This window comes from Pleuronectes platessa, chromosome 11, assembly GCF_947347685.1.
Source record: "Pleuronectes platessa chromosome 11, fPlePla1.1, whole genome shotgun sequence".
NCBI classification, from domain to species: Eukaryota; Metazoa; Chordata; class Actinopteri; order Pleuronectiformes; family Pleuronectidae; genus Pleuronectes; species Pleuronectes platessa.
The window spans coordinates 6,598,709-6,621,832 of record NC_070636.1 but is presented as its reverse complement, the minus strand read 5'-3'; the positions used below and the strand labels follow the sequence as shown (position 1 = coordinate 6,621,832).

At 40.7% G+C, this 23,124-nt stretch overlaps 3 gene segments (V, D, J or C); 2 read left to right on the top strand and 1 right to left on the bottom strand.

The window, feature by feature from the left end:
• The window catches only part of LOC128451237 (Ig kappa chain V-III region MOPC 63-like), a 150,125-nt gene that overhangs the window by 75,176 nt on the left and 51,825 nt on the right, over positions 1-23,124 (top strand).
• Positions 1-23,124, bottom strand: part of LOC128451236 (Ig kappa chain V-III region MOPC 63-like) — a 91,388-nt gene that overhangs the window by 18,616 nt on the left and 49,648 nt on the right.
• Positions 16,413-23,124, top strand: part of LOC128451235 (Ig kappa chain V-III region MOPC 63-like) — a 62,255-nt gene continuing 55,543 nt past the window's right edge. The window contains 2 exon segments of the V gene segment in view: positions 16,413-17,290; positions 17,384-17,695. Of these exon segments, the coding sequence occupies positions 17,239-17,290; positions 17,384-17,695 (364 nt within the window).

Sequence of the window (23,124 nt, the reverse complement as noted above, 5' to 3'; positions counted from 1 at the left end):
GTAGATGACTTGCTGTTGGCCGCCACATCGGCCACAATCTGTCTAGATGCCACCCATGCTCTTCTCACCCTGCTGGCCGAGAAAGGCTACAAGGTAAAGAAGGAGAAAGTGCAGTGCACAAGACGAGAAGTGACGTTTCTGGGAAGACAGATCTCAAAAGAAGGACTTGGAGTGTCCACTGCCCACAGACAGACTATACTGCACCATCCTAAGCCAATGATTGTTTCTCAAATGTTGTCCTTCCTTGGACTCACAGGATACAGCAGGACTCACATACCAGACTACACGGGACTCACTGCCCCTCTCAGGGATTTGCTGAGGGAAGCAGGAAACAGAAACCTCACAGCCCCACTAGTATGGAACATAGAGGCAGACACAGCATTCTCAAACCTCAAACAGGCCATGGCCCAGGCTGCTGCTCTGGCCACACCAGACTACACCAAGCCATTTCATCTTGATGTTTCAGAGATGGGTGGTGTTGTGAATGCAGTATTATTCCAAAGGCGTTCAACAGACCGATGTGTCCTCATCTACCATTCCTCCAAACTCGACACGGTCGAGACAGGACAAAGTTTGTGTGCCCGATACGTTGCAGCTGTAGCGAAAGCCATTGACAAAACCAGCCATGTCGTCATGGGACATCCAACTCAGATTCACACCCCGCATGGAGTTGCAGCTTTCCTCCAGAGCAAAGAGTTCACCTTCAGTGCAGCCCGGAAGACTAAACTTCAGGTCCAGTGCACTCAGTCACACATAACCTTTGTTCCAAGCATCAACAACATGGCCTCCAACATTGCCAGTGGGACACCCCATGTGTGTGGAGAACTTGCGATCAAGGAAAACAAGCTCAGACCAGACCTGAGTGCAGATCCCATTCTGAATGCTGATGCCTGGCTGTACACGGACGGTTGCTGCTACAAAGGAGAAGATGGCAATGTGGCTGTCTATGCTGTAGTGCAGCAACACCCAGATGGAAGTCACACCACCTTGGAAGCTGCAATCATTCCCCAGCCAGCTTCAGCTCAGTTAGCTGAAGTCACAGCCCTCACAAGAGCCCTAGAGTTGGGACAAGGACAAATTGTAAATGTCTACACTGACTCTGCATACGCACATGGTGCAGTTCAGCTTGATGGCCCGTCATGGATGAGACGAGGCTTCCTGACCACCGGTGATCAACCGATCAGACATCAAGTTCCAATGAGACGCCTCCTGAGTGCAGTTCTGTTGCCCAGACGCCTGGCTGTCATGAAGTGCAAAGGACACGACACCAACCAAACCAGAATCAGTGCTGGAAATAATGCAGCTGACCAAGCTGCCAAGGAGGCAGGAGGTTACACGCCGCCTCAGATGGTCATGGCCTCCCCCAGCCCAGCTCAGTTCCCTGAACTCACTGAAGACACGCTCATCCAAATTCAGGAAAAAGCTGGACCGTATGAATGGTCCACATGGAGACAAAAGGGCGCCTTGAAGTCTAAAGAAGGCCTCTGGAGGTCCCATGATGGACGCATAGTTGCCTCGGCAGAACTTTGTGCCATGTTGCTCAAGGAAGCACATGGCCTCACCCATGAAGGGAAACTCAGAACCTTCCAGAGAATTTCAGCCCTATAGTGGCATCCAAATCTCGAGAGCATCTCCAATTTATTTTGTGACGAATGTTCCATTTGTGGGAACCCCAATCCTAGAAGACCTTTCCAAACGCCCATAGGTTCATATCCCGTTCCTGCCGTCTGTTTCCAAGACATCAGTACAGATATGGGTGCAGACATGAGAGTGCAGGGAATGAGATACATGTTGGTAATGGTATGTAGGTTTTCTAGAAGGGTTGAAGCCATCCTCCCCAGACGGGAGGATGCAAAGTCAGTGATCAAGTGGCAGCAGAAGGACTTGATCCCCCGTTACGGGGTTCCACGGTTCATCCGCTCAGACAATGGCACACACTTTAACAACACACACCTAAGAGAGGTAGAGGCTGCCTTGGGCATTCACCACAAGTTTGGCTCAGTGTATCATCCACAGTCACAAGGCCTTGTAGAAAGAGCCGATCAAACGTTGAAAGCCAAAATTGCGAAGGTTTGTGCAGACACTAAAATGACATGGGTTGAAGCCCTGCCATTGGTGTTGATGACAATGAGGTCGTCCCCAGGCGGTAAGACACACCTGTCGCCACATGAACTGTTGACAGGCAGAGTTATGCCTGGTCCACCCAGGGATGGAGGTCACGTGCCACCCCTGGATGTACATTGAAATGTCAAGTTATATGAAGGTTTTAACTGCTGTTACTGTAGCTCTCTCCAATCAGGTCTCCAGGGCCCTGGCGACTGATCCGGAGGAAGCTGCAGGACCAAAGGTAAAAGTCGGTGACTGGGTAAGAGTTAAGGTTCACAAAAGAAAGTGGCCAGAACCCAGGTGGACTGGACCGTACGAGGTGAAGGAAATTACTTCACACTCGGCCCAGGTCAAAGGTAAATCAGGCGCTCCTTGGCACCACCTGACACATTGTACCCCAGCACCTTCAACTTCCCGCCCATTGGCTGAAATAAGAACTAATTTGAAAAATGGAGAGGGTATAAGTTGTGCCTGGAGCACAGGATGCACAGGATGAAAAGGGGGAGGGCCAGAAGCCTTACAGCTTACCACTGGCGTTAAACATCACAAAGAGACATGGTTGTATGATTGTATGTCTGTTTGTTTTTATTTTTGCTTCATTCAGAAGTAAAGAATTCCCAAAGAAATTGTTAAAATTACACTGTTTGGTAGCAATTTGTTGTTTCAGATTTTTCAAATATATCCAATCCATTAGAGGAAAGGAGAAACGGTTTAGGCCTCCAAATTTCTACATAAAATCAGATCATTTAATATCTTATTTTATTTTAACCTGACACAGCAGGGCTAATAGTAAAGACCATTTTAATACTCCACAAGTTACTAATTTGATTCGTAATATAAATTCAAGGATGAGTGATTCACTACATCACATTAAGGTGTCCTTTTAAAGCCCATCTCTAAGTACAGTTTATGTGCAAAGTTTTTCCTTCTCTTTCTCTGTTTGTATTATATTTAAGCCACTTACACCCATACAAAAGTTTCATCCGCGACTGTGGCCTTGTGAGAATGAGATAACAATGTTTTTTGTTTTTAGTCTGGTGAAGTTGCTGCTCCGATGAAATGAGCCCAGTGAAAGTTCAATAACAGCTGATCTGTTCTGCAATGCTCAGGTTTGATGAGAAGGGAAATCCAGCTCTTCTCTTTGGTTGTTGAAAAGCTGTTTTATTGACTTTTATTAATTTTGTTTTGCTGGCTGTGATTCTTTTAATCACAGCTATGTTTTGGCATTAAGTGCTCCAGTTCCCCAAGCAAGCACACAGAACTTGGGAGACACAATACTGATACAGCCTGAAGTGCTAGCAACCTCTCAGAGCTACACCACACCCCCTCTCACACACTGATAAAGATCCTCTCGGCGGGACCTGCGAACCGACACCGGAGTTTTATTTTTCCTTATGTTTTCTATTTTCCTATTCATTTTTGAGCATTTAACAGAGTCCACAGTGTCAGAGGTTGATTTTGCTTTTTGTGTTACATTTTCTCTCTAAATCCACAGTATCATGCATGTGTTTTAATTAAATAAGATATGATTGCTGTGATTCCTTTAAATCACAGCTATGTTTAGACAATTATTTATCTATAATTGTCAGTTTTGAATTTTTGATTGATTGCTGTGATTCTTTTAATCACAGCTATGTTTAGACAATTCTATATCTATAATTGTCAGTTTTGAATTTTTGATTGATTGCTGTGATTCTTTTAATCACAGCTAGGTTTTGACAATTTTATAAATACAATTGTTAGTTTAATCATTTTTGGTTTTAGTGGCTGTGATTCTTATATCACAGCTATAGGTTGACGTTTCATTTTTTTTTTTTTTTTTTTGTATAATTCCCCTTTTTCCTGCCCTTTGCCTTCCCTGTGATGTCCACACCTATCAGGTGTGGAAAGGGGGATTTATTGACATACACCAAACACCAAACACATAACACATACACATATTGACATACACCAAACACATAATACATACTCATATTGATATACCACATATATTCCTTAAACCATACTCATAGTCAACACTTTATATCACACATCCCAGCTCCCTGATTCAGTTCGCACAGAGACAGTGAGTAGACCTTGGGCCACAATCTCTCCCCCAGACAGCACACTAACGCAGCTGCACTGATACAGCAACATTATCACCTCTGGTGTGCACGTACGACATCGTCATCATGCGATATTCCAAGAGGATATAATCTATGTGCGCACTCTGTTTAAGCGTCTTTCTTCCTGTGCAGCCTCCTGCGTAGAACTAGAGACCCATGCATGTTCAGTTGCTGGACACCGCGTTTTCCTGACCTGTGACCTCTGAATAAACTTGCTTAACTTCAACTTGAGAACGACGACTCCTCTCCTTTGATTTCCACCCGCAACAATAGCAATTTCCCCCATGAAATAAAACCTGAACCAAGACCAAATTTCTCCATCAACTCAAATAGAAAGTCCAACTCCAACATATCAAAAGCTTGTTCAGCGTCCAGCGACACCACTACCTCTGAGGTGCTGGAACTGGGCATGCTCAGTATGTTGAACAGTCTTCTGGTGTTGTGGAATGGGTGCCTCCCCAGCGTGAAGCCAGTTTGGTCTGATGAGATGATCTGTGGAAGAACCCCCTGAAGATGGAGGGCTAAAATCTTAGCAAGAATTTTGAAATCCACATTCAACAGAGATATAGGTCTAAAACTACTACAAAGTAAAGGATCTTTATCTTTTTTTAAGAGAAGAGTAATTGTGGTATTAGTCAGGGTTGGAGGAAGCCGGCCAAGAGACAGGGCCTCATTATACACATCGCACAAGACTGTGGAGACAAGTGGAGCGAATTTCTTCTAAAATTCTAACGTAAATCCAACCGGGCCCGGCGACTAGCCACTCTGTAAAGTACTAATAGCAGTCATGATCTCAGCTGATGAAACCGGATTGGACAAATTCTCCACCAGCTCCTCGTCCACTCTAGGAAACTCAATGTACATTTGACATTTTTCTGAGGTGCGTTGTGTAGGAAATTATGTGGCCTCTCAAGTATTCCTTAAAGCTTCCCACAAAGTTCCTTTTGATACTTCTGGTGTTTTATTTCTTTCAAAAAATAGTTGTATATTGGATCTTAGGAAGTCTACAAAGGGGTCACTAGATAATAAATTATGAATTAAAACGCCATGGTATTAAGATGCGGCTGTAATTGGGAAACTGTATGTCTAGTGATGTGGGAGCATGGTCTGAGATAAAAATACTGTGGTACTCGCATGAGTGTATATTAGAAATAAGTCTGTTGTCTAAGAGAAAAAAGGAAATGTTTATTCTTGTTTCAAAAGTAGCACAATACAGCATTGGACTCTCATAATGAGTTGAAGAAAAGAGATGAAAACATTCAGATTGTCTATCGATTCTACATATTTTATATAGACTGTTTAAAATATATTAATAATATATTATTATATCATATATATAGCTCTTATATGATAAATATATTCCTGAGACATATTCCACCAATTGTGCAAGTTGTCCCACTTAAAACGATGAGAGATGCCTGTAATTTTCATCATAGGTACACTTCAACTATGAGAGACAGAATTGGGGGAAAGAGTCCAGGAAATCACATTGTAGGATTTTGAATGACTTAATTGGTAAATTCCTCGGTGAATTAAGTATTTGGTCACCTACAAACAAGCAAGATTTCTGACTCTCACAGACCTGTAACTTCTTCTTTAAGAGGCTCCTCTGTCCTCAACTCGTTACCTGTATTAATGGCACCTGTTTGAACTCGTTATCAGTATAAAAGACACCTGTCCAGAACATCAAACAGTCACACTCCAAACTCCACTATGGCCAAGACCGAAGAGCTGTCAAAGGACACCAAAAACAATATTGTAGACCTGCACCAGGCTGGGAAGACTGGATCTGTAATAGGTAAGCAGCTTGGTGTGAAGGAATCAACTGTGGGAGCAATTATTAGAAAATGGAAGACATACAGGACCACTGATAATCTCCTTTGATCTGGGGCTCCACGCAAGATCTCAAAATGATCACAAGAACGGTGAACAAAAATCCCAGAACCACACGGTGGAACCTAGTGAATGACCTGCAGAGAGTTGGGACCAAAGTAACAAAGGCTTCCATCAGTAAAACACTACACCGCAAGGGACTAAAATCCTGCAGTGCCAGACGTGTCCCCCTGCTTAAGCCAGTACATGTCCAGGCCCGTCCAAAGTTTGCTAGAGAGCATTTGGATGATCCAGAAGAGGATTGGGAGAATGTCAAATGAAACCAAAATATAACTTTTTGGTAAAAACTCAACTTGTCGTGTTTGGAGGAGAAAGGATACAGAGTTGCATCCAAAGAACACAATACCTACTATGAAGCATGGGGGTGGAAACATCATGCTTTGGGGCTGTTTTTCTGCAAGGGGACCAGGACGACTGATCCATGTAAAGGAAAGAATGAATGGGGCCATGTATCGTGAGATTTTGAGTGAAAACCTCTGTGATGGGACATTTTGTATTTAGATAAGTTTGATGAAAGATTGACAAATGTATATATATAGAATGTAATATCCTAAGATAAGTTAGACTGGTGAAATCCTTTGCTGATGTGTATTGGCTGGACACTCCTGGTCCTGCTGCTGAAACAAAAGGGTTTTCACAGCAGGGGCTATCTTACTGTCTGCAACAGAGTGACCATAGGTGTTAACGGCGCAGACGAGAGGGTCTGAGAGAAAGACGGGTCTGAGAAACAGGTTTCTTCTTGAGACTCAGCAGAGGCCTGATCTCAATGTGTAGTGAGACTTCGGAGTGGTCCTCATTCAGATTGAAGGTGACCAAACCTAAGCCTGAAGACAACACGCAGAGAGCTGATTGGATAAATATTCTACCTCTGTGAAAGGAGGGGCTTATTTAGTATAAATTAAATGTGATTCCATTGTTCAGAGCCATTGACTCGAAGTCTGAAAGTGACAAGAGTGCTCTGGCCCCTAGCCGCAGCTAGGTTGAATTGTATGAACCAGAAGATAATTGTTTTTCGTGTTATGTATTAAAAATCCCAATGCAACCTCCTTCCATCAGCAAGGGCATTGAAGATGAAACGTGGCTGGGTCTTTCAGCATGACAATGATCCCAAACACACCGCCCGGGCAACGAAGGAGTGGCTTCGTAAGAAGCATTTCAAGGTCCTGGAGTGGCCTAGCCAGTCTCCAGATCTCAACCCCATAGAAAATCTGTGGAGGGAGTTGAAAGTCTGTGTTGCCCAGCGACAGCCCCAAAACATCACTGCCCTAGAGGAGATCTGCATGGAGGAATGGGCCAAAATATCAGCAACAGTGTGTGAAAAGCTTGTGAAGACTTACAGAAAACGTTTGACCTCTGTCATTGCCAACAAAGGGTATACAACAAAGTATTGAGATGAAATTTTGTTATTGACCAATACAACAAAATATTACAAATATAACAAGAGTTACTTATTTTCCACCATAATTTGAAAATAAATTCTTTAAAAATCAGACCGTGATTTTAAGGATTTTTTTCTCATTTTGTCTCTCATAGTTGAGGTATACCTATGATGAAAATTACAGGCCACTCATCTTTTTAAGTGGGAGAAATTGCACAATTGGTGGCTGACTAAATTCTTTTTTGCCCCAATATATATGTATGTACACCCTTTACATCATCAAATCGCATCCAACTGTCTATATCTCTATATTAACTGTGTGTATATATATACAGCTTTAAATGCAGTCTGTGGAGTATCTATATCTATATATATATAGATATAGATACTCCACAGACTGCATTTAAATCTATATTGACCTTATATATTAATCTGACTGTCAATATATCTTCAAATAGACAGTCTATCTAACCAAGGTCTCTTTAGGCCTCATGATGCATTTTGCAGCTATTTTTATTCACATGGTTCTATCTTTATTAGCAGATGTAGTTTGCTCATTTTTAAAAGAATTGACATGTTAAACTTGCTTTTATTTACAAAGTAATCGAATGAGCCTGATACTCGTAATCTTCACTGTCACATTTAGTTTGATTGATACTCAGAGTATTTTCTCAGAGGGTGAGAATACTTAAATAAAACAGAGGCCTGGGGTCACTGAGGTCAGATGACTCGTACTTACTTACTTCTTTCCCTAATATCAGAGCTGCATGAAATGACTGATGTACAAGGTGATGAAAAGGTTGAACAAGGACAGAAAACATAATCAGCATCACAACATGATGGAGTAATTGATGATGATGAACTGCCAGCAGAGGGCAGTGTGCATCTACTCATAGACATGAAGGGAAATTCCTGAGGGAGAGAGTTACTCCCAGAGCAGCTTCCTGGCTTCAGTGTTCAGTCGCAGTTGGATTTAGTTGAGGAAACAAAATCACGTGGTTAGATGTTGATACATTTCTTGGTTTGCGATGAAATAGTCCATTAACAACAATCACATTCAAACTGTTTTCTGAACGTTTCAAAGTCAGACACGGAAGTGAAAGTTCCTTCATGTGATGTCCACATGTTCTCACTCAGCGTCACCTCTTCCTCTCAGTTTCATAAAGACAGGTGCACTCAAATGTATTTTGCATGAATTTATGCATCGCTGCTCCTCAGACTTAAAGTCACAGAGTCTGAACGTAAGATAAGCCTGAGGTGGTGGTGGGGGGGGGAGGCGTTGATCATAAACTTAATTAATTCATTATCATTAACATGGATGCACAGGTCTGCACTTTTATAATTTTGATGATAAAATATTTGTTAACATTTTGGTTACTTCTGAACATTAAGAGACAACAAGTTAATTCAACTTTGTCATGAATTTAAATTTCGAAAAGAAGTTTGACATAATTTGAAGGCTGTTAAATAAACAGGATGCTTCAAAAGAGTTTTTAAAATAGTTTTTTGTACATCTACTCAATCTGTAATTCAAGGGGAATGAAATAAACATATTTGCATCAATGAAAGTGACACAATTTGAATCCAGATGATGACGACCCTCAATTCTGCTTCTTCATATTTAGTGTAAATCCAAACAGCAACGCTCCTGAGTTTGTGTCCCACGTCACCTTCAGTCCGCTCAGAGCAGAGGAATCATTTCCATAGAGAGGAGGCTTTGCATCGTCAGCTGATCCTCCACTGAACTGAGAAGCTTTATAGTCCTGTGACTCCAACTCTGCAGGACTCAGACCCGTCAGTCGACCACAACCACCATGACTCTCATCACCCTCCTCATCTGGACGCTGGCCTGCTGCAGCTTCACAGGTTCAGTCACTCAGCAACATTTCAGACGTGATGCGCTGCCTGTTCTCTCTCTTCACCTCCGCTGATTAATGTATGATTTGTGTTTGTGTGCAGGATGCAGCGGCCAGGTGACTGTGACTCAGCCTCCAGTCGTGACATTTACTCCAGGATCCACTGTCACCCTGACCTGTAATACCAACCCCGGTATTTATAGTGATGATATGTCCTGGTACCAGCAGAAACCTGGACAAACTCCGAAGCTTCTTATATACGATATATCAACTCTGTATTCAGGAACTCCCTCTCGATTCAGTGGCACTGGCAGTAACTCTGGTTCTAGCTTCACCTTAACCATCAGAGGTGTTCAGGCTGAAGATGTTGGAGATTATTACTGTCAGAGCGTCCATTATTTAAACGGAGCATATGTGTCCACACAGTGATTTAGAGCCGTACAAAAACCTCCCTCCGTTTGACTGAAGTGAAACTGGTCTGCTGCAGCTGCACAGAGAATAACTGGTCCAGTGAACACAACACAAGTCTTCAAGCAGAGCGACATGCAGATAAACACAACTGAAACAAACTCACAGTTTTAAATGTTCAGAAATCTCCAAACAAAGCCCCATGAAACCAACTTTTAGTTAAAACCTAAAACGGCTAAATGTCTGTGTCAGATGAGGAGGGGGTGGGATGGGCTGACTTAAACTTTATTACTTCACTATCATTAACGTGGATGCACATGTTTTATTTTGACTATATAATATTTGTTTGAAGATTGTAGTGATGTGGTTCATGTGTTTCTTTGTAGGGGGGTGTTTCGGTCAATGTAGGCTACCCAGGTCCCTTTTGCCTGAGGCCCCTAAAGTCCCTTGAAACGCCCCTGGAGTCCCACAAATTAGTTTTCATGGTGATTCTCTGGCGGAGCAGTGAACGCTGCGTTGACCGGCCGAGTTGCACGTGTTGTAAACGGAGCTGTATCGTAAAAAACCTGCCTCAACTAGTTGCTCTACAGAATGAGTTCTAACAGAAAACTACAATAAACACAGAGAATATATACAATGTATTATAAAACACATTGAGCTCATACAACCAGCAAATCCTGCAAGTTTAAAACCAGAGTTATCAGAAACAATTGTGGTTATTTATTGATTTCATTTTATGAGTAAAACTTTTTCTTCCGTTACTTATTGACATTAATATGAATTGTGAGGAAAGTCCTACAAGCTACTAATGTGATACTTTTGTGATTTTCATCATTTTGTTCAATGTTCAATTCAGAAGTCAAAAACATGGTTTTCATGCAGATGTCAATGTAAAACACAGATTTACATTAATATATTTTGCTGCGGTAAAAATAAAAGAGAAGCAGATGTTGGTGTTTATATATTTTAGTAAAGTAAAGTAAAAATAGAAAAGTGAATACAAATGACATGAGAACATGAAATATTTATTCTTGTTTCAAAAGTAGCACAATCCAGCATTGGACTGTCATAATGAGTTGAAGAAAAGACATGAAGACATGCAGATGGTCTAGAGATTCTATATGTTTTATACAGACTGTCATCCACTTTATATAGACTGTTTATAAATATATTAATGATATATTATTATATTATATATATAGCTATTATATGATACATATATTCCTGAGACAGTCAATAGATTGTATTTATATCTACATTGACCTTATATATCATCTCTATATATTAATCAGACTGTCTACATGGCCTTGCATAAGTATTCGTCCCCCTTGGAATTTTTCCATTTTGTACTGTGACAAACTGGAATTCAAATAGACTTAAACAGACTTTTTACCATTTGATCAACACAATGTGCATAGTACTTTGAAGGTGCAAAACACGTTTAAATGTGACACAAACAATAATGAGAAAGAAAAAGTGGAAAAGTATTCACCCCCCTTCTTCTTGGCAGAAAAGCTGAAGCTCATCAGATTGGATGGAGACCGTCTGTGAACCGCAATCTTCAAGTCTTGCCATAGATTCTCTATTGGATTGAGGTCTGGGCTTTGACTGGGCCATTTTAAGACATTAACATTCTTTAATCCAAACCATTCCTTTGTAGCTCTGGCTGTATGTTTAGGGTCATTGTCCTGCTGGAAGATGAACCTCCGCCCCAGTCTCAAGTCTTTTGCAGACTGCATCAGATTTTCTTCAAGGATTGCCCTGTATTTAGCTCCATGCATCTTTTCCTCAATTCTGACCAGTTACCCTGTACCTGCTGAAGAGAAGCATCCCCACAGCATGATGCTACCACCACCATGTTTCACTGTTGGGATGGTGTGCTCAAGGTGATGGGCAGTGTTGGGTTTCCGCCACACAAAGCGTTTTATATTGAGGCAAAAAAGTTAAATTTTGGTCTCATCTGACCAGAGCACCTTCTTCCACATGTTGGCTGTGTCTCCCACATGGCTTGTGGCAAACTCCAAACGGGATTTTTTATGGATCCCTTTCAACAACGCCTTTCTTCATGCCACTCTTCCATAAAGGCCAGATTTGTGGAGTACACGACTAATAGAGATGTTCAAAGCTTGGGATTTTTCTTTTTAAACCTAACCCAGCTTCATACTTCTCCACAACTTTATCCCTGACCTGTTTGGCGAGCTCCTTGGTCTTCATGAAGCTATTTGTTCAGGAATGATCTCTGACAAACTCGGAGTCCTTCACAGAACAGATGTATTCATACTGAGATTAAATTGCAGACAAGTGGACCCTATCTACTAATTATGTGACTTGCAAATGTGGCTTGTGAAGTCAATTGTTCACACCAGATCTTTGTTAGGGGTCACACAGTAAAAGGGGTGAATACATATGCACTCAACACTTTTCAGATTTTTATTTGTAAATAATTTTGAAATCCATGTGATATTTCCCTCCACTTCCAAATGATGGACTATTTTGTGATTGAGCCATTACATAACATCACAATGAAATAAATAATAATCTGTGGTTATACCATGACAAGATGTAAAAAAAAGTCCAAGAGGGGTGAATACTTATGCAGGGCACTGTATATCTTCATCTAAACAGTCTATCTAACTAAGGTCTCTTTAGGCCTCATGATGCATTTTGCAGCTCTTTTTATTCACATGGTTTTATCTTTATTAGCAGATGCAGTTTGCTCAGTTTTAATGGAATTGAAATGTTGAACATTTTTCATTTTTTTTAACAAAGTATTCGAATAAGCCTGATACTGGAAAACTTCAGTCACATTCTGATTGATACTCAGAGTATTTTCTCAGAGGGTGAGAATACCTAAATAAAACAGAGGCCTGGGGTCACTGAGGTCAGATGACGCTTACTTACTAACTTCTTTCCCTAATATCAGAGCTGTATGAAATGACTGATGTACATGGTGATGAAAAGGTTGAACAAGGACAGAAAACAAAATCAGCCTCACACCATGATGGAGTTATTGATGATGGTCAACAGCCAGCAGAGGGCAGTGTGCATCTACTCATAGACATGAAGGGATATTCCTGAGGGAGAGAGTTACTTCCTGGCTTCAGTGTTCAGTCACAGTTGGATTTAGTTGAGGAAACAAAATCACTTGGCTAGATTTTGGTACATTTCTTGGTTTGGGATGAAATAGTCCATTAACAACAATCACATTCAAATGTTTTCTGGTAAAAAACCTTGAAGAGAAACTTCTCCCATGTGTGCAGACCAGAACTTTTCAAAGTCAGACACAGAAGTGAAAGTTCCTTCATGTGATGTCCACATGTTCTCACTCAGCGTCACCTCTTCCTCTCAGTTTCATAAAGACAGGTGCACTCAAATTTATTTTGCATGAATTTTATGCATCGCTGCTCCTCAGAGTTAAAGTTACACAGAGTCTGAACGTAAGATGAGCCTGAGGTGGTGGTGGTGGTGGGGGGGGGAGGCGTTGATCATAAACTTTATTAATTCATTATCATTAACATGGATGCACAGGTCTGCACTTTTATAATTTTGATGATAAAATATTTAACATTTTTGTTACTTCTGAACATTAAGAGACAAGTTGATTTAACTTTGTCATGAAATTAAATCTTAAATCCAGCATCTGGTAAGGATGCCCACTGGGCGCCTCCCTTGGGAGGTTTTTCAGGCACGTCCAGTGGGGAGGAGACCTCGGGGAAGACCCAGGACTAGGTGGAGAGATTATATCTCAACACTGGCCTGGGAACGCCTCGGGATCCCCCCGTCAGAGCTGGTCAATGTGGCCCGGGAAAGGGAAGTCTGGGGCCCCCTGCTTGAGCTGCTCACCTCGCGACCCGACCCCGGATAAGCGGATGAAGATGAGTGATGAGATGAAATTAAATTTTGAAAAGAAGTTTGACATAATTTGAAGGCTGTTAAATAAACAGGATGCTTCAAAAGAGTTTTTAAAATACTGTTTTGTACATCTACTCACTCTGTAATTCAAGGGAATGAAATACACATATTTGCATCAATGAAAGTGACACAATTTGAATCCAGATGTTGACGACCCTCAATTCTGCTTCTTCATATTTAGTGTAAATCCAAACAGCAACGCTCCTGAGTTTGTGTCCCACGTCACCTTCAGTCCGCTCAGAGCAGAGGAATCATTTCCATAGAGAGGAGGCTTTGCATCGTCAGCTGATCCTCCACTGAACTGAGAAGCTTTATAGTCCTGTGACTCCAACTCTGCAGGACTCAGACCCGTCAGTCGACCACAACCACCATGACTCTCATCACCCTCCTCATCTGGACGCTGGCCTGCTGCAGCTTCACAGGTTCAGTCACTCAGCAACATTTCAGACGTGATGCGCTGCCTGTTCTCTCTCTTCACCTCCGCTGATTAATGTATGATTTGTGTTTGTGTGCAGGATGCAGCGGCCAGATGACTGTGACTCAGCCTCCAGTCGTGACATTTACTCCAGGATCCACTGTCACACTGACCTGTAACACCAACCCCAGTATTCATAGTAATGAAATGTCCTGGTACCAGCAGAAACCTGGACAGACTCCTAAGCTTCTCATATACTATATATCAACTCTATATTCAGGAACTCCCTCTCGATTCAGTGGCAGTGGCTCTGGTTCTAGCTTCACCTTAACCATCAGCGGTGTTCAGGCTGAAGATGTTGGAGATTATTACTGTCTCGGTTATCATAGCAGTGGAGTGTCCACACAGTGATTTAGAGCCGTACAAAAACCTCCCTCAGTTTGATTGAAGTGAAACTGGTCGGCTGCAGCTGCACAGAGAATAACTGGTCCAGTGAACACAACACAAGTCTTCAAGCAGAGCGACAATGAAGCTAAACACAACTGAAACAAACTCACAGTTTTAAATGTTCAGAAATCTCCAAACAAAGCCTCTTGAAACCAACTTTGTCATATACGATGTATTATAAAACACATTGAGCTCATACAACCAGAACATCCTGCAAGTTTAAAACCAGAATAATCAGAAAATTGCGGTTATTTATCAATTTCATTTGATGATGAAATGTTGCCAGATATTTATTTATCGACTTTAATTGTCATTTAGATTCCGTTACACTTCATCAAATAGTGATATGATGATTATTATAACCACAGGTTCAAAAGAGTATTACCATTAAGCATTCACACATCAGAACATGGATGGAACAGAATATCTAATTAACTCTTATGCTAAATGTGTAATTTCCCTTTAATGTCTCAGGTTTCATTATAAGTTTTTACTTCTGTCACTTATTGACAATAATGTGAATTATGAGGAAAGTCCTACAAACTACTAATATGATACTTTTGTGATTTTCATAATTTTGTTAAATGTTCAACTCAGAAGTCAGAAACAAGGTTTTCATGCAGATCAACACAAGAGAAATTACTGTCTAAGTAGAAGTAAAACACAGATTTAAATTAATATCTTTTACCGCAGAAAAAATAACACAGAAGCAGATTTTGGTGATGATATATTTTATTTTCCTAAAGTAAAATTAGAAATATGAAAAACAAATGACATTCGAACATGAAATATTTATTCTTGTTTCAAAAGTAGCACAATACAGCATTGGACTGTCATAATGAGTTGAAGAAAAGACATGAAGACATGCAGAGCTGCAGTAGAACACATGTAAATCAAACGGACCCACAGTAGAGCACAATGACTCCATCCGGTCGTCTCTCTACTCCGAGCAGAGGTCAGGGTCCAGGGTTTGAGCGACAGGGCTCTGTCCGTCCAGACTGGCCTCACAGCTCACTGAGCCCGCCTTCCTCCACTGATCTGCAGGGAGGCTCAAGGTGCTGCTCCAGCTGTAGTGGCCGCCCCCCCCCAGGACCCCCGGGCTGTGAGACACCCCTGAGGAGCTGCTGCTGCCCCCCACCTTCCAGCCCAGGCTCCAGGATGAGGGGAAACCCCCGCTGGCCATACACACCAGAGTGGCAGTGCCTTGCTTCAGCTCTTCACTGGAGGGGGGGAGGAGGGTCAGGGTGGGCCGCACCACACCCACTGGAGGAGAGAGAGGGGAGAAAAGACAAAGGGATGAGGATGAAGGAAAATGACGTACAGGTGATTTCTTGTCTGTTATAAAATGAAACAGAAGAACTTCTACTGTTGAACATCATTCACTCTGTGTCAGACCATCAGCCGCAGGGTTCAAGTGTCAATGTGGCTGAGAAGGTTCACTGATAATGATTATTGATGATTATTGAGGACGTCTTCACGTCTGTTTCTCAACGTGTGACAGTGAAGAACTCGTCCCTGAGATGATTTTCTTCTGTTTAAACTCACAGAGCTGAAACACTGGTGTGAAAACAGTTCAAACCTTTGTCGTCTGTTTCTTTCACTTCCTTTTCACCACATGAAGCGTGAACACAAAGCTGAGCTGCATCTACTGATAAAATCCTGTTTGTGTTCAACATCAGATTTTTGTGCCAAAATATGTTTGATCAATTCAAACTAAACATTTTCAAAGAGTTTATGATTTAGTTTGAAGCTTCAGCAAATTATATTTTAAACATTCTAAAAATGTGAATAAAAATCATCATTGTACATGAAAATAGATGAAACATTTGATTTAGTATGTTTCTATAAATGTATTAATCTACATTAACTGATTATGATCAATAAATATTGATCTGCATTTGTTTTTTCTCAGGATATGAGATCACATCAGATTGATAAAAATTCAACAAAATTATCAGCTGGTCAATCTCTGAACTTGATCAAATTCTTGTTCATTATTTGATAAAAGTTATAAATGCACAAAGTAAAAATCTCTGGTACTTACAGTCTTTGTCGAGTTTGGTTCCTCCACCGAAAGTCGACCACAGTGATACAGACTCATTAGGTGCTCGTACAAAAACCTCCTGCACTGTGAACAACAGTCTGTCCACTGAAGAGTCACTTGTTTCTGGTTAAACTACACAATTTACACTGAATATTTATATTGAGCTAATGTGGCTGGAAATTTCATCAAGATTGATTAATTAAAAAAAAAAAAACATTTTAATTTGTCTTACTTCTTAACATTGAGAGACAAAAAGTTGATTTAACTTTGTCATGCATTAATGTTTTGAAACATGGTTTGACTTCATTTGAAAGCTATAAAACAGACAGGATGGTTCAAAAGAATTAAAACAAAATGTTTGGAAAATTCTATTGTAAATCTACTCACCCTTTAATTCAACTGAAATACACATATTTGCATCAATGAAAGTGACACAATTTAAATCCAGATGCTGACGACCCTCAATTGTGCTTCTTCATATTTAGTGTAAATCCAAACAGCAACGCTCCTGAGTTTGTGTCCCACGTCACCTTCAGTCCGCTCAGAGCAGAGGAATAATTTCCATAGAGAGGAGGCTTTGCATCGTCAGCTGATCCTCCACTGAACTGAGAAGCTTTATAGTCCTGTGACTCCAACTCTGCAGGACTCAGATCCGTCAGTCCACCACAACCACCATGACTCTCATCACCCTCCTCATCTGGACGCTGGCCTGCTGCAGCTTCACAGGTTCAGTCACTCAGCAACATTTCAGACGTGATGCGCTGCCTGTTCTCTCTCTTCACCTCCGCTGATTAATGTATGATTTGTGTTTGTGTGCAGGATGCAGCGGCCAGATGACTGTGACTCAGCCTCCAGTCGTGACATTTACTCCAGGATCCACTGTGACACTGACCTGTAAAACCAACCCCAGTGTTTATACGTATAATTCTAAAGATTGGCTGTCCTGGTACCAGCAGAAACCTGGACAGGCTCCCAAGCTTCTTATATACTTAGCATCAACTCTTAATTCAGGAACTCCCTCTCGATTCAGTGGCAGTGGCTCTGGTTCTAGCTTCACCTTAACCATCAGAGGTGTTCAGGCTGAAGATGTTGGAGATTATTACTGTCTCGGTAGTCATGATGGCTATCTGTTCACACAGTGATTTAGAGCCGTACAAAAACCTCCCTCAGTTTGACTGAAGTGAAACTGGTCTGCTGCAGCTGCACAGAGAATAACTGGTCCAGTGAACACATCACAAGTCTTCAAGCAGAGCGACAATGAAGCTAAACACAACTGAAACAAACTCACAGTTTTAAATGTTAAGAAATCTCCAAACAAAGCTCCATGAAACCAACTTTGACATTTTTGCTTTTGGGTTGAAGACTAGAACGTCTGAATGTGTGTGTAAGATGAGCCTGAGGTGTGTGGTGGGGGGTGGGGCGGGGGGGGGGGGGGGGGGTGTTAAACATAAACGTTATTACTTCATTATCATTTACGTGGATGCACAGGTCTGTACTTTAAAAAATTTGACTATATACTCTTTGTCTGAAGATTGTTTTGATGTGGTTCATGTGTTTCTTTGTAGGAAGGTGTTCGGGTAAATGTAGGCTCCCCAGGCCCCTTTTGCCTGAGGCCCCTAAAGTCCCTTGAAACGCCCCTGGAGGCCCACAAATGAGTTTTCATGGTGATTCTCTGGTGGAGCAGTGAACGCTGCGTTGACCGGCCGAGTTGCACGTGTTGTAAACGGAGCTGTATCGTAAAAAACCTGCCTCAACTAGTTGCTCTACAGAGTTTAACAGAAAATAACAATAAACACAGAGAATATATTCAAAGTATTATAAAACACATTAAGCTCATACAACCAGCACATCCTGCAAGTTTAAAACCAGAATAATCAGAAAATTGTGGTTTTTCATTAATTTTATTTGATGACTAAATGTTGCCAGATATTTATCTATCAACTTGGATTTTAATTTCTATTCTGTTACACTTCATCAATTAGTGATATGATGATTATTATAATCTCACATTCCAAAGTGCATTACCATTAAGCACTCACACATAGGGTTGCAAAATTCCGGGAATTTTCAAAGTTGGAAAATTGCCATTGGGATTAACGGGAATATACGGGAATTAACGGGAATAAACTGGAAATTGTGCCGGTAATTTATACTCACTGTATTTACCTTGTCGAATACAGATATAAATATAAACATTTTGTTTTGTCATAGGCTGATTTGAGCCCTGAGGAAACTTTGGGCACTTGACTATATGCTTATGCATCTTTGTGTTATTCTTAACATAGGTCTTTGCACAGTATTTGCAAATGTACACAGCCTTTCATTCTATATTGGCTGGGGTGAAAGGTCTCCACATATGAGATATTGAACGTGGAATTGTTCTGTAGAATAAGATGAGAAAAAAGCTTGTAAAAAAAACGTATGCAAGGCCAGAGATATAAATAGTTGGCCAAACATTTGTAAGCGTCTTTAAAAATATTTTACAATTGATGGATAAATTAATAGAAATAGGCTAGATGAACAGATGAACAATCCTCAATCAGCATGCTAATATATTTTCCGCAGTAACATCATCGAAACTTACCTGACTAGTCCTGCACACCACAGCAGGCCTCAATAATGTAGTGTGGAGGTTGCTGGGAATTATCTGCGCATGTGATGGAGAACTGCACAGTGTAGGGTTGAAATTCAACGTGCAGCGTGTACTGCATCCCATACATCTTTAAAATAGAGTTTTGAATGATATTTTTATTGCTCAGTCTTTCATTTGCATATTTTTTTTCTTTTTCAAAATTCCCGAGCTTAATATTCCCATGGAAAGTTTCGGTAAATTTCCAGGCCCCTTTGCAACCCTACTCACACATCAGAACATGGATGGAACAGAATATCTTATTAACTCTAAAGCTAAATGTGTAATTTCCCTTTAATTCCTCCGGTTTCATTATAATTTTTTACTTCTGTCACTTATTGACAATAATGTGAATTATGAGGAAAGTCCTACAAACTACTAATATGATACGTTTGTGATTTTCATCATTTTGTTCAATATTCAACTCAAAAGTCAGAAACATGGTTTTCATGCAGATCCACACAAGAGAAATTACTGTCTAAGTAGAAGTTAAATACAGATTAACATTAATATCTTTTGCAGCAGAAAAAATTACACAGAAGCAGATGTTGGTGATGATATATTTTATTTTAGTGAAGTAAAATTAGAAATGTGAAAAACAAATGACATGAGAACATGAAATATTTATTCTTGTTTCAAAAGTAGCACAATACAGCATTGGACTGTCATAATGAGTTGAAGAAAAGACATGAAGACATGCAGAGCTGCAGTAGAACACATGTAAATCAAACGGACCCACAGTAGAGCACAATGACGTCTTCACGTCTGTTTCTCAACGTGTGACAGTGAAGAACTCGTCCCTGAGATGATTTTCTTCTGTTTAAACTCACAGAGCTGAAACACTGGTGTGAAAACAGTTCAAACCTTTGTCGTCTGTTTCTTTCACTTCCTTTTCACCACATGAAGCGTGAACACAAAGCTGAGCTGCATCTACTGATAAAATCCTGTTTGTGTTCAACATCGGATTTTGTGCCAAAATATGTTTGATCAATTCAAACTAAACATTTAAAACAGTTCATGATTTAGTTTGAAGCTTGAGCAAATTCTATTTTAAAACGTTTTAAACATGTGAAAAAAAATATGTATTTATCTACATAATTCATTACGATCAATAAATATTTATCTGCATTTCTTTTTCTCAGGATATGAGATTACCTCAGATTGATAAAAAACTCACAGTTTTAAATGTTCAGATATCTCCAAACAAAGCCCCATGAAACCAACTTTGTCAAATTTAGATTTTTAGTTGAAGACTAGAACGTCTAAACTCCAACTTAAACTTCATTACTTCTGTTGTGCTATAATAGGTAGACTTGATGTTGGCTAATTATTAATAATCATAAAATATGAGAAGTACAATCATGACATCATTTATTAAAAATAATACAATTATGAATTAAAAAACGACAAAGTTATCAGTTAAGAATAATGAAATTATTAATGAAAAACAATATAATTATAAATTATGAATACTTAAATTTGTAATTATAATTTATAAAAGAAACAAACCTTTGTGAAATAAAAACATTTATTATGAATATAATAAAGTATAAAAACACAAATTACTAACAATGTGCTAACTAAACAAAGATGTGTATGTGAGTGTGTGTCTGTCTTACATGCTTCCCCAAATGGCGGCTGACCAAAAGTTAACACCTTCCCCAGCATGCTTTCAAAATGGTCGGTAGCCAATCTAAATATAACGCCCCCCTAACCCCTTTTGAAGTGGTTTTACGACAGGTAGTGGGGACAGAGATAATTAAGTGAAGGATTATGCTAAACTTTCGAATAACTTATAACCCAAAATATCCCAACACATATCAAACTGATAAACATCACACAGAATCGAATTAACAATCTTGCTTAGCCTAGTATAATTATTAAGCCCAGTTGTGTTACCCGTCCGTCGAAAGGGGAAAAAGGAAGTTGCAGTTCATTCGCAGTTCTGTGAAGTCTTCATGGCTGGTTGTGTGGTTTCTGCCTTCGCGGTTCTGTTGAGCTGACGGGCTCAGTTGCTGGTTGAAGTTCTCCTGCAGGACATCGAGTCACTACTAGGAGTTTGGTAGAGCTTGAGTTGCGAGGAGGTTTCCTTGGTGAGATGAGCTGGAAGCTGCACCTTTGCGCTCCTCTCCAAGAGTCTGATGGAAAAGAAGATGTGAGCTGAAGCAGCAAGGATTCTCCCCTCGACGATGCAGGAGAAGATATCCCTCCGCCTTGGAGGGATTGTAGAAAGAGATAGAAGAGAGGGGGAACAAGCCTTTTATTGGTCTGGGACGTCACAGGTCATGGGGTCCAGAGTGAACATTAGGAGTTGACCCTTGTGTCTCTGGTAGCTTTTCAGACCTCTGTGTGAAGTTGACACAGAGGTTTGGGAGGCTTTCTCCGGAAAAAAGAACATGTGGTTTCCAGCTTTGACTACCATGTAGGCCGAAGAGGAGGCTTTGTCTTCACAAAAACACTGTCCCAACACTTCACTATCATTTACGTTGATGGACAGGTCTGCACTTTTTTAATTTTGACTATATAATATTTGTTTGAAGATTGTAGTGATGTGGTTCATGTGTTTCTTTGTAGGGGGGTGTTTGGGTCAATGTAGGCTCCCCAGGTCCCTTTTGCCTGAGGCCCCTAAAGTCCCTTGAAACGCCCCTGGAGTCCCACAATTGAGTTTTCATGGTGATTCTCTGGCGGAGCAGTGAACGCTGCGTTGACCGGCCGAGTTGCACGTGTTGTAAACGGAGCTGTATCGTAAAAAACCTGCCTCAACTAAATGCTCTACAGAATGAGTTCTAACAGAAAACTACAATAAACAGAGAGAATACGATGTATTACAAAACACATTGAGCTCATACAACCAGCACATCCTGCAAGTTTAAAACCAGAATAATCTGACAATTGTGGTTATTAATGAATTTCATTAGATGACTAAATGTTGCCAGATATGTATTTATCAACTTTAATTGTCATTTATATTCTGTTGCACTTCATCAATAAGTGATATGATGATTATTATAATCACACATTCAAAAGTATATAACCATTAAGCACTCACACATCAGAAGATGGATAGAACAGAATATCCAATTAACTCTTATGCTTAATGTGTAATTTCCCTTTAATTTCTCCGGTTTCATTATGAACTTTTACTTCTGTCACTTATTGACAATGTTTATTAATTATGGGGAAAGTCCTACAAACTACTAACGTGATACTTTTGAGATTTTCATCATTTTGTTCAATGTTCAATTCAGAAGTCAAAAACATGGTTTTCATGCAGATCCACACAAGAGAAATACGTCTAAGTAGAAGTTAAACACAGATTTACATTAATATCTTTTGCCGCAGAAAAAATAACACAGAAACAGATGTTGGTGATGATATATTTTATTTAGTAAAGTAAAAATAGAAATTTGATGAACAAATTACATGAGAAGATGGAATATTTATTCTTGTTTCAAAAGTAGCACAATACAGCATTGGACTGTCATAATGAGTTGAAGAAAAGACATGAAGACATGCAGAGCTACAGTAGAACACATGTAAATCAAACGGACCCACAGTAGAGCACAATGACTCCATCCGGTCGTCTCTCTACTCTGAGCAGAGGTCAGGGTCCAGAGTTTGAGTGACAGGGCTCTGTCCGTCAAGACTGGCCTCACAGCTCACTGAGCCCGCCTTCCTCCACTGATCTGCAGGGAGGCTCAAGGTGCTGCTCCAGCTGTAGTGGCCGCCCCCCCCAGGACCCCCGGGCTGTGAGACACCCCTGAGGACCTGCTGCTGCCCCCCACCTTCCAGAGTAGGCTCCAGGATGAGGGGAAGCCCCCGCTGGCCATACACACCAGAGTGGCAGTGCCTTGCTTCAGCTCTTCACTGGAGGGGGGGAGGAGGGTCAGGGTGGGCCGCACTACACCCACTGGAGGAGAGAGAGGGGAGA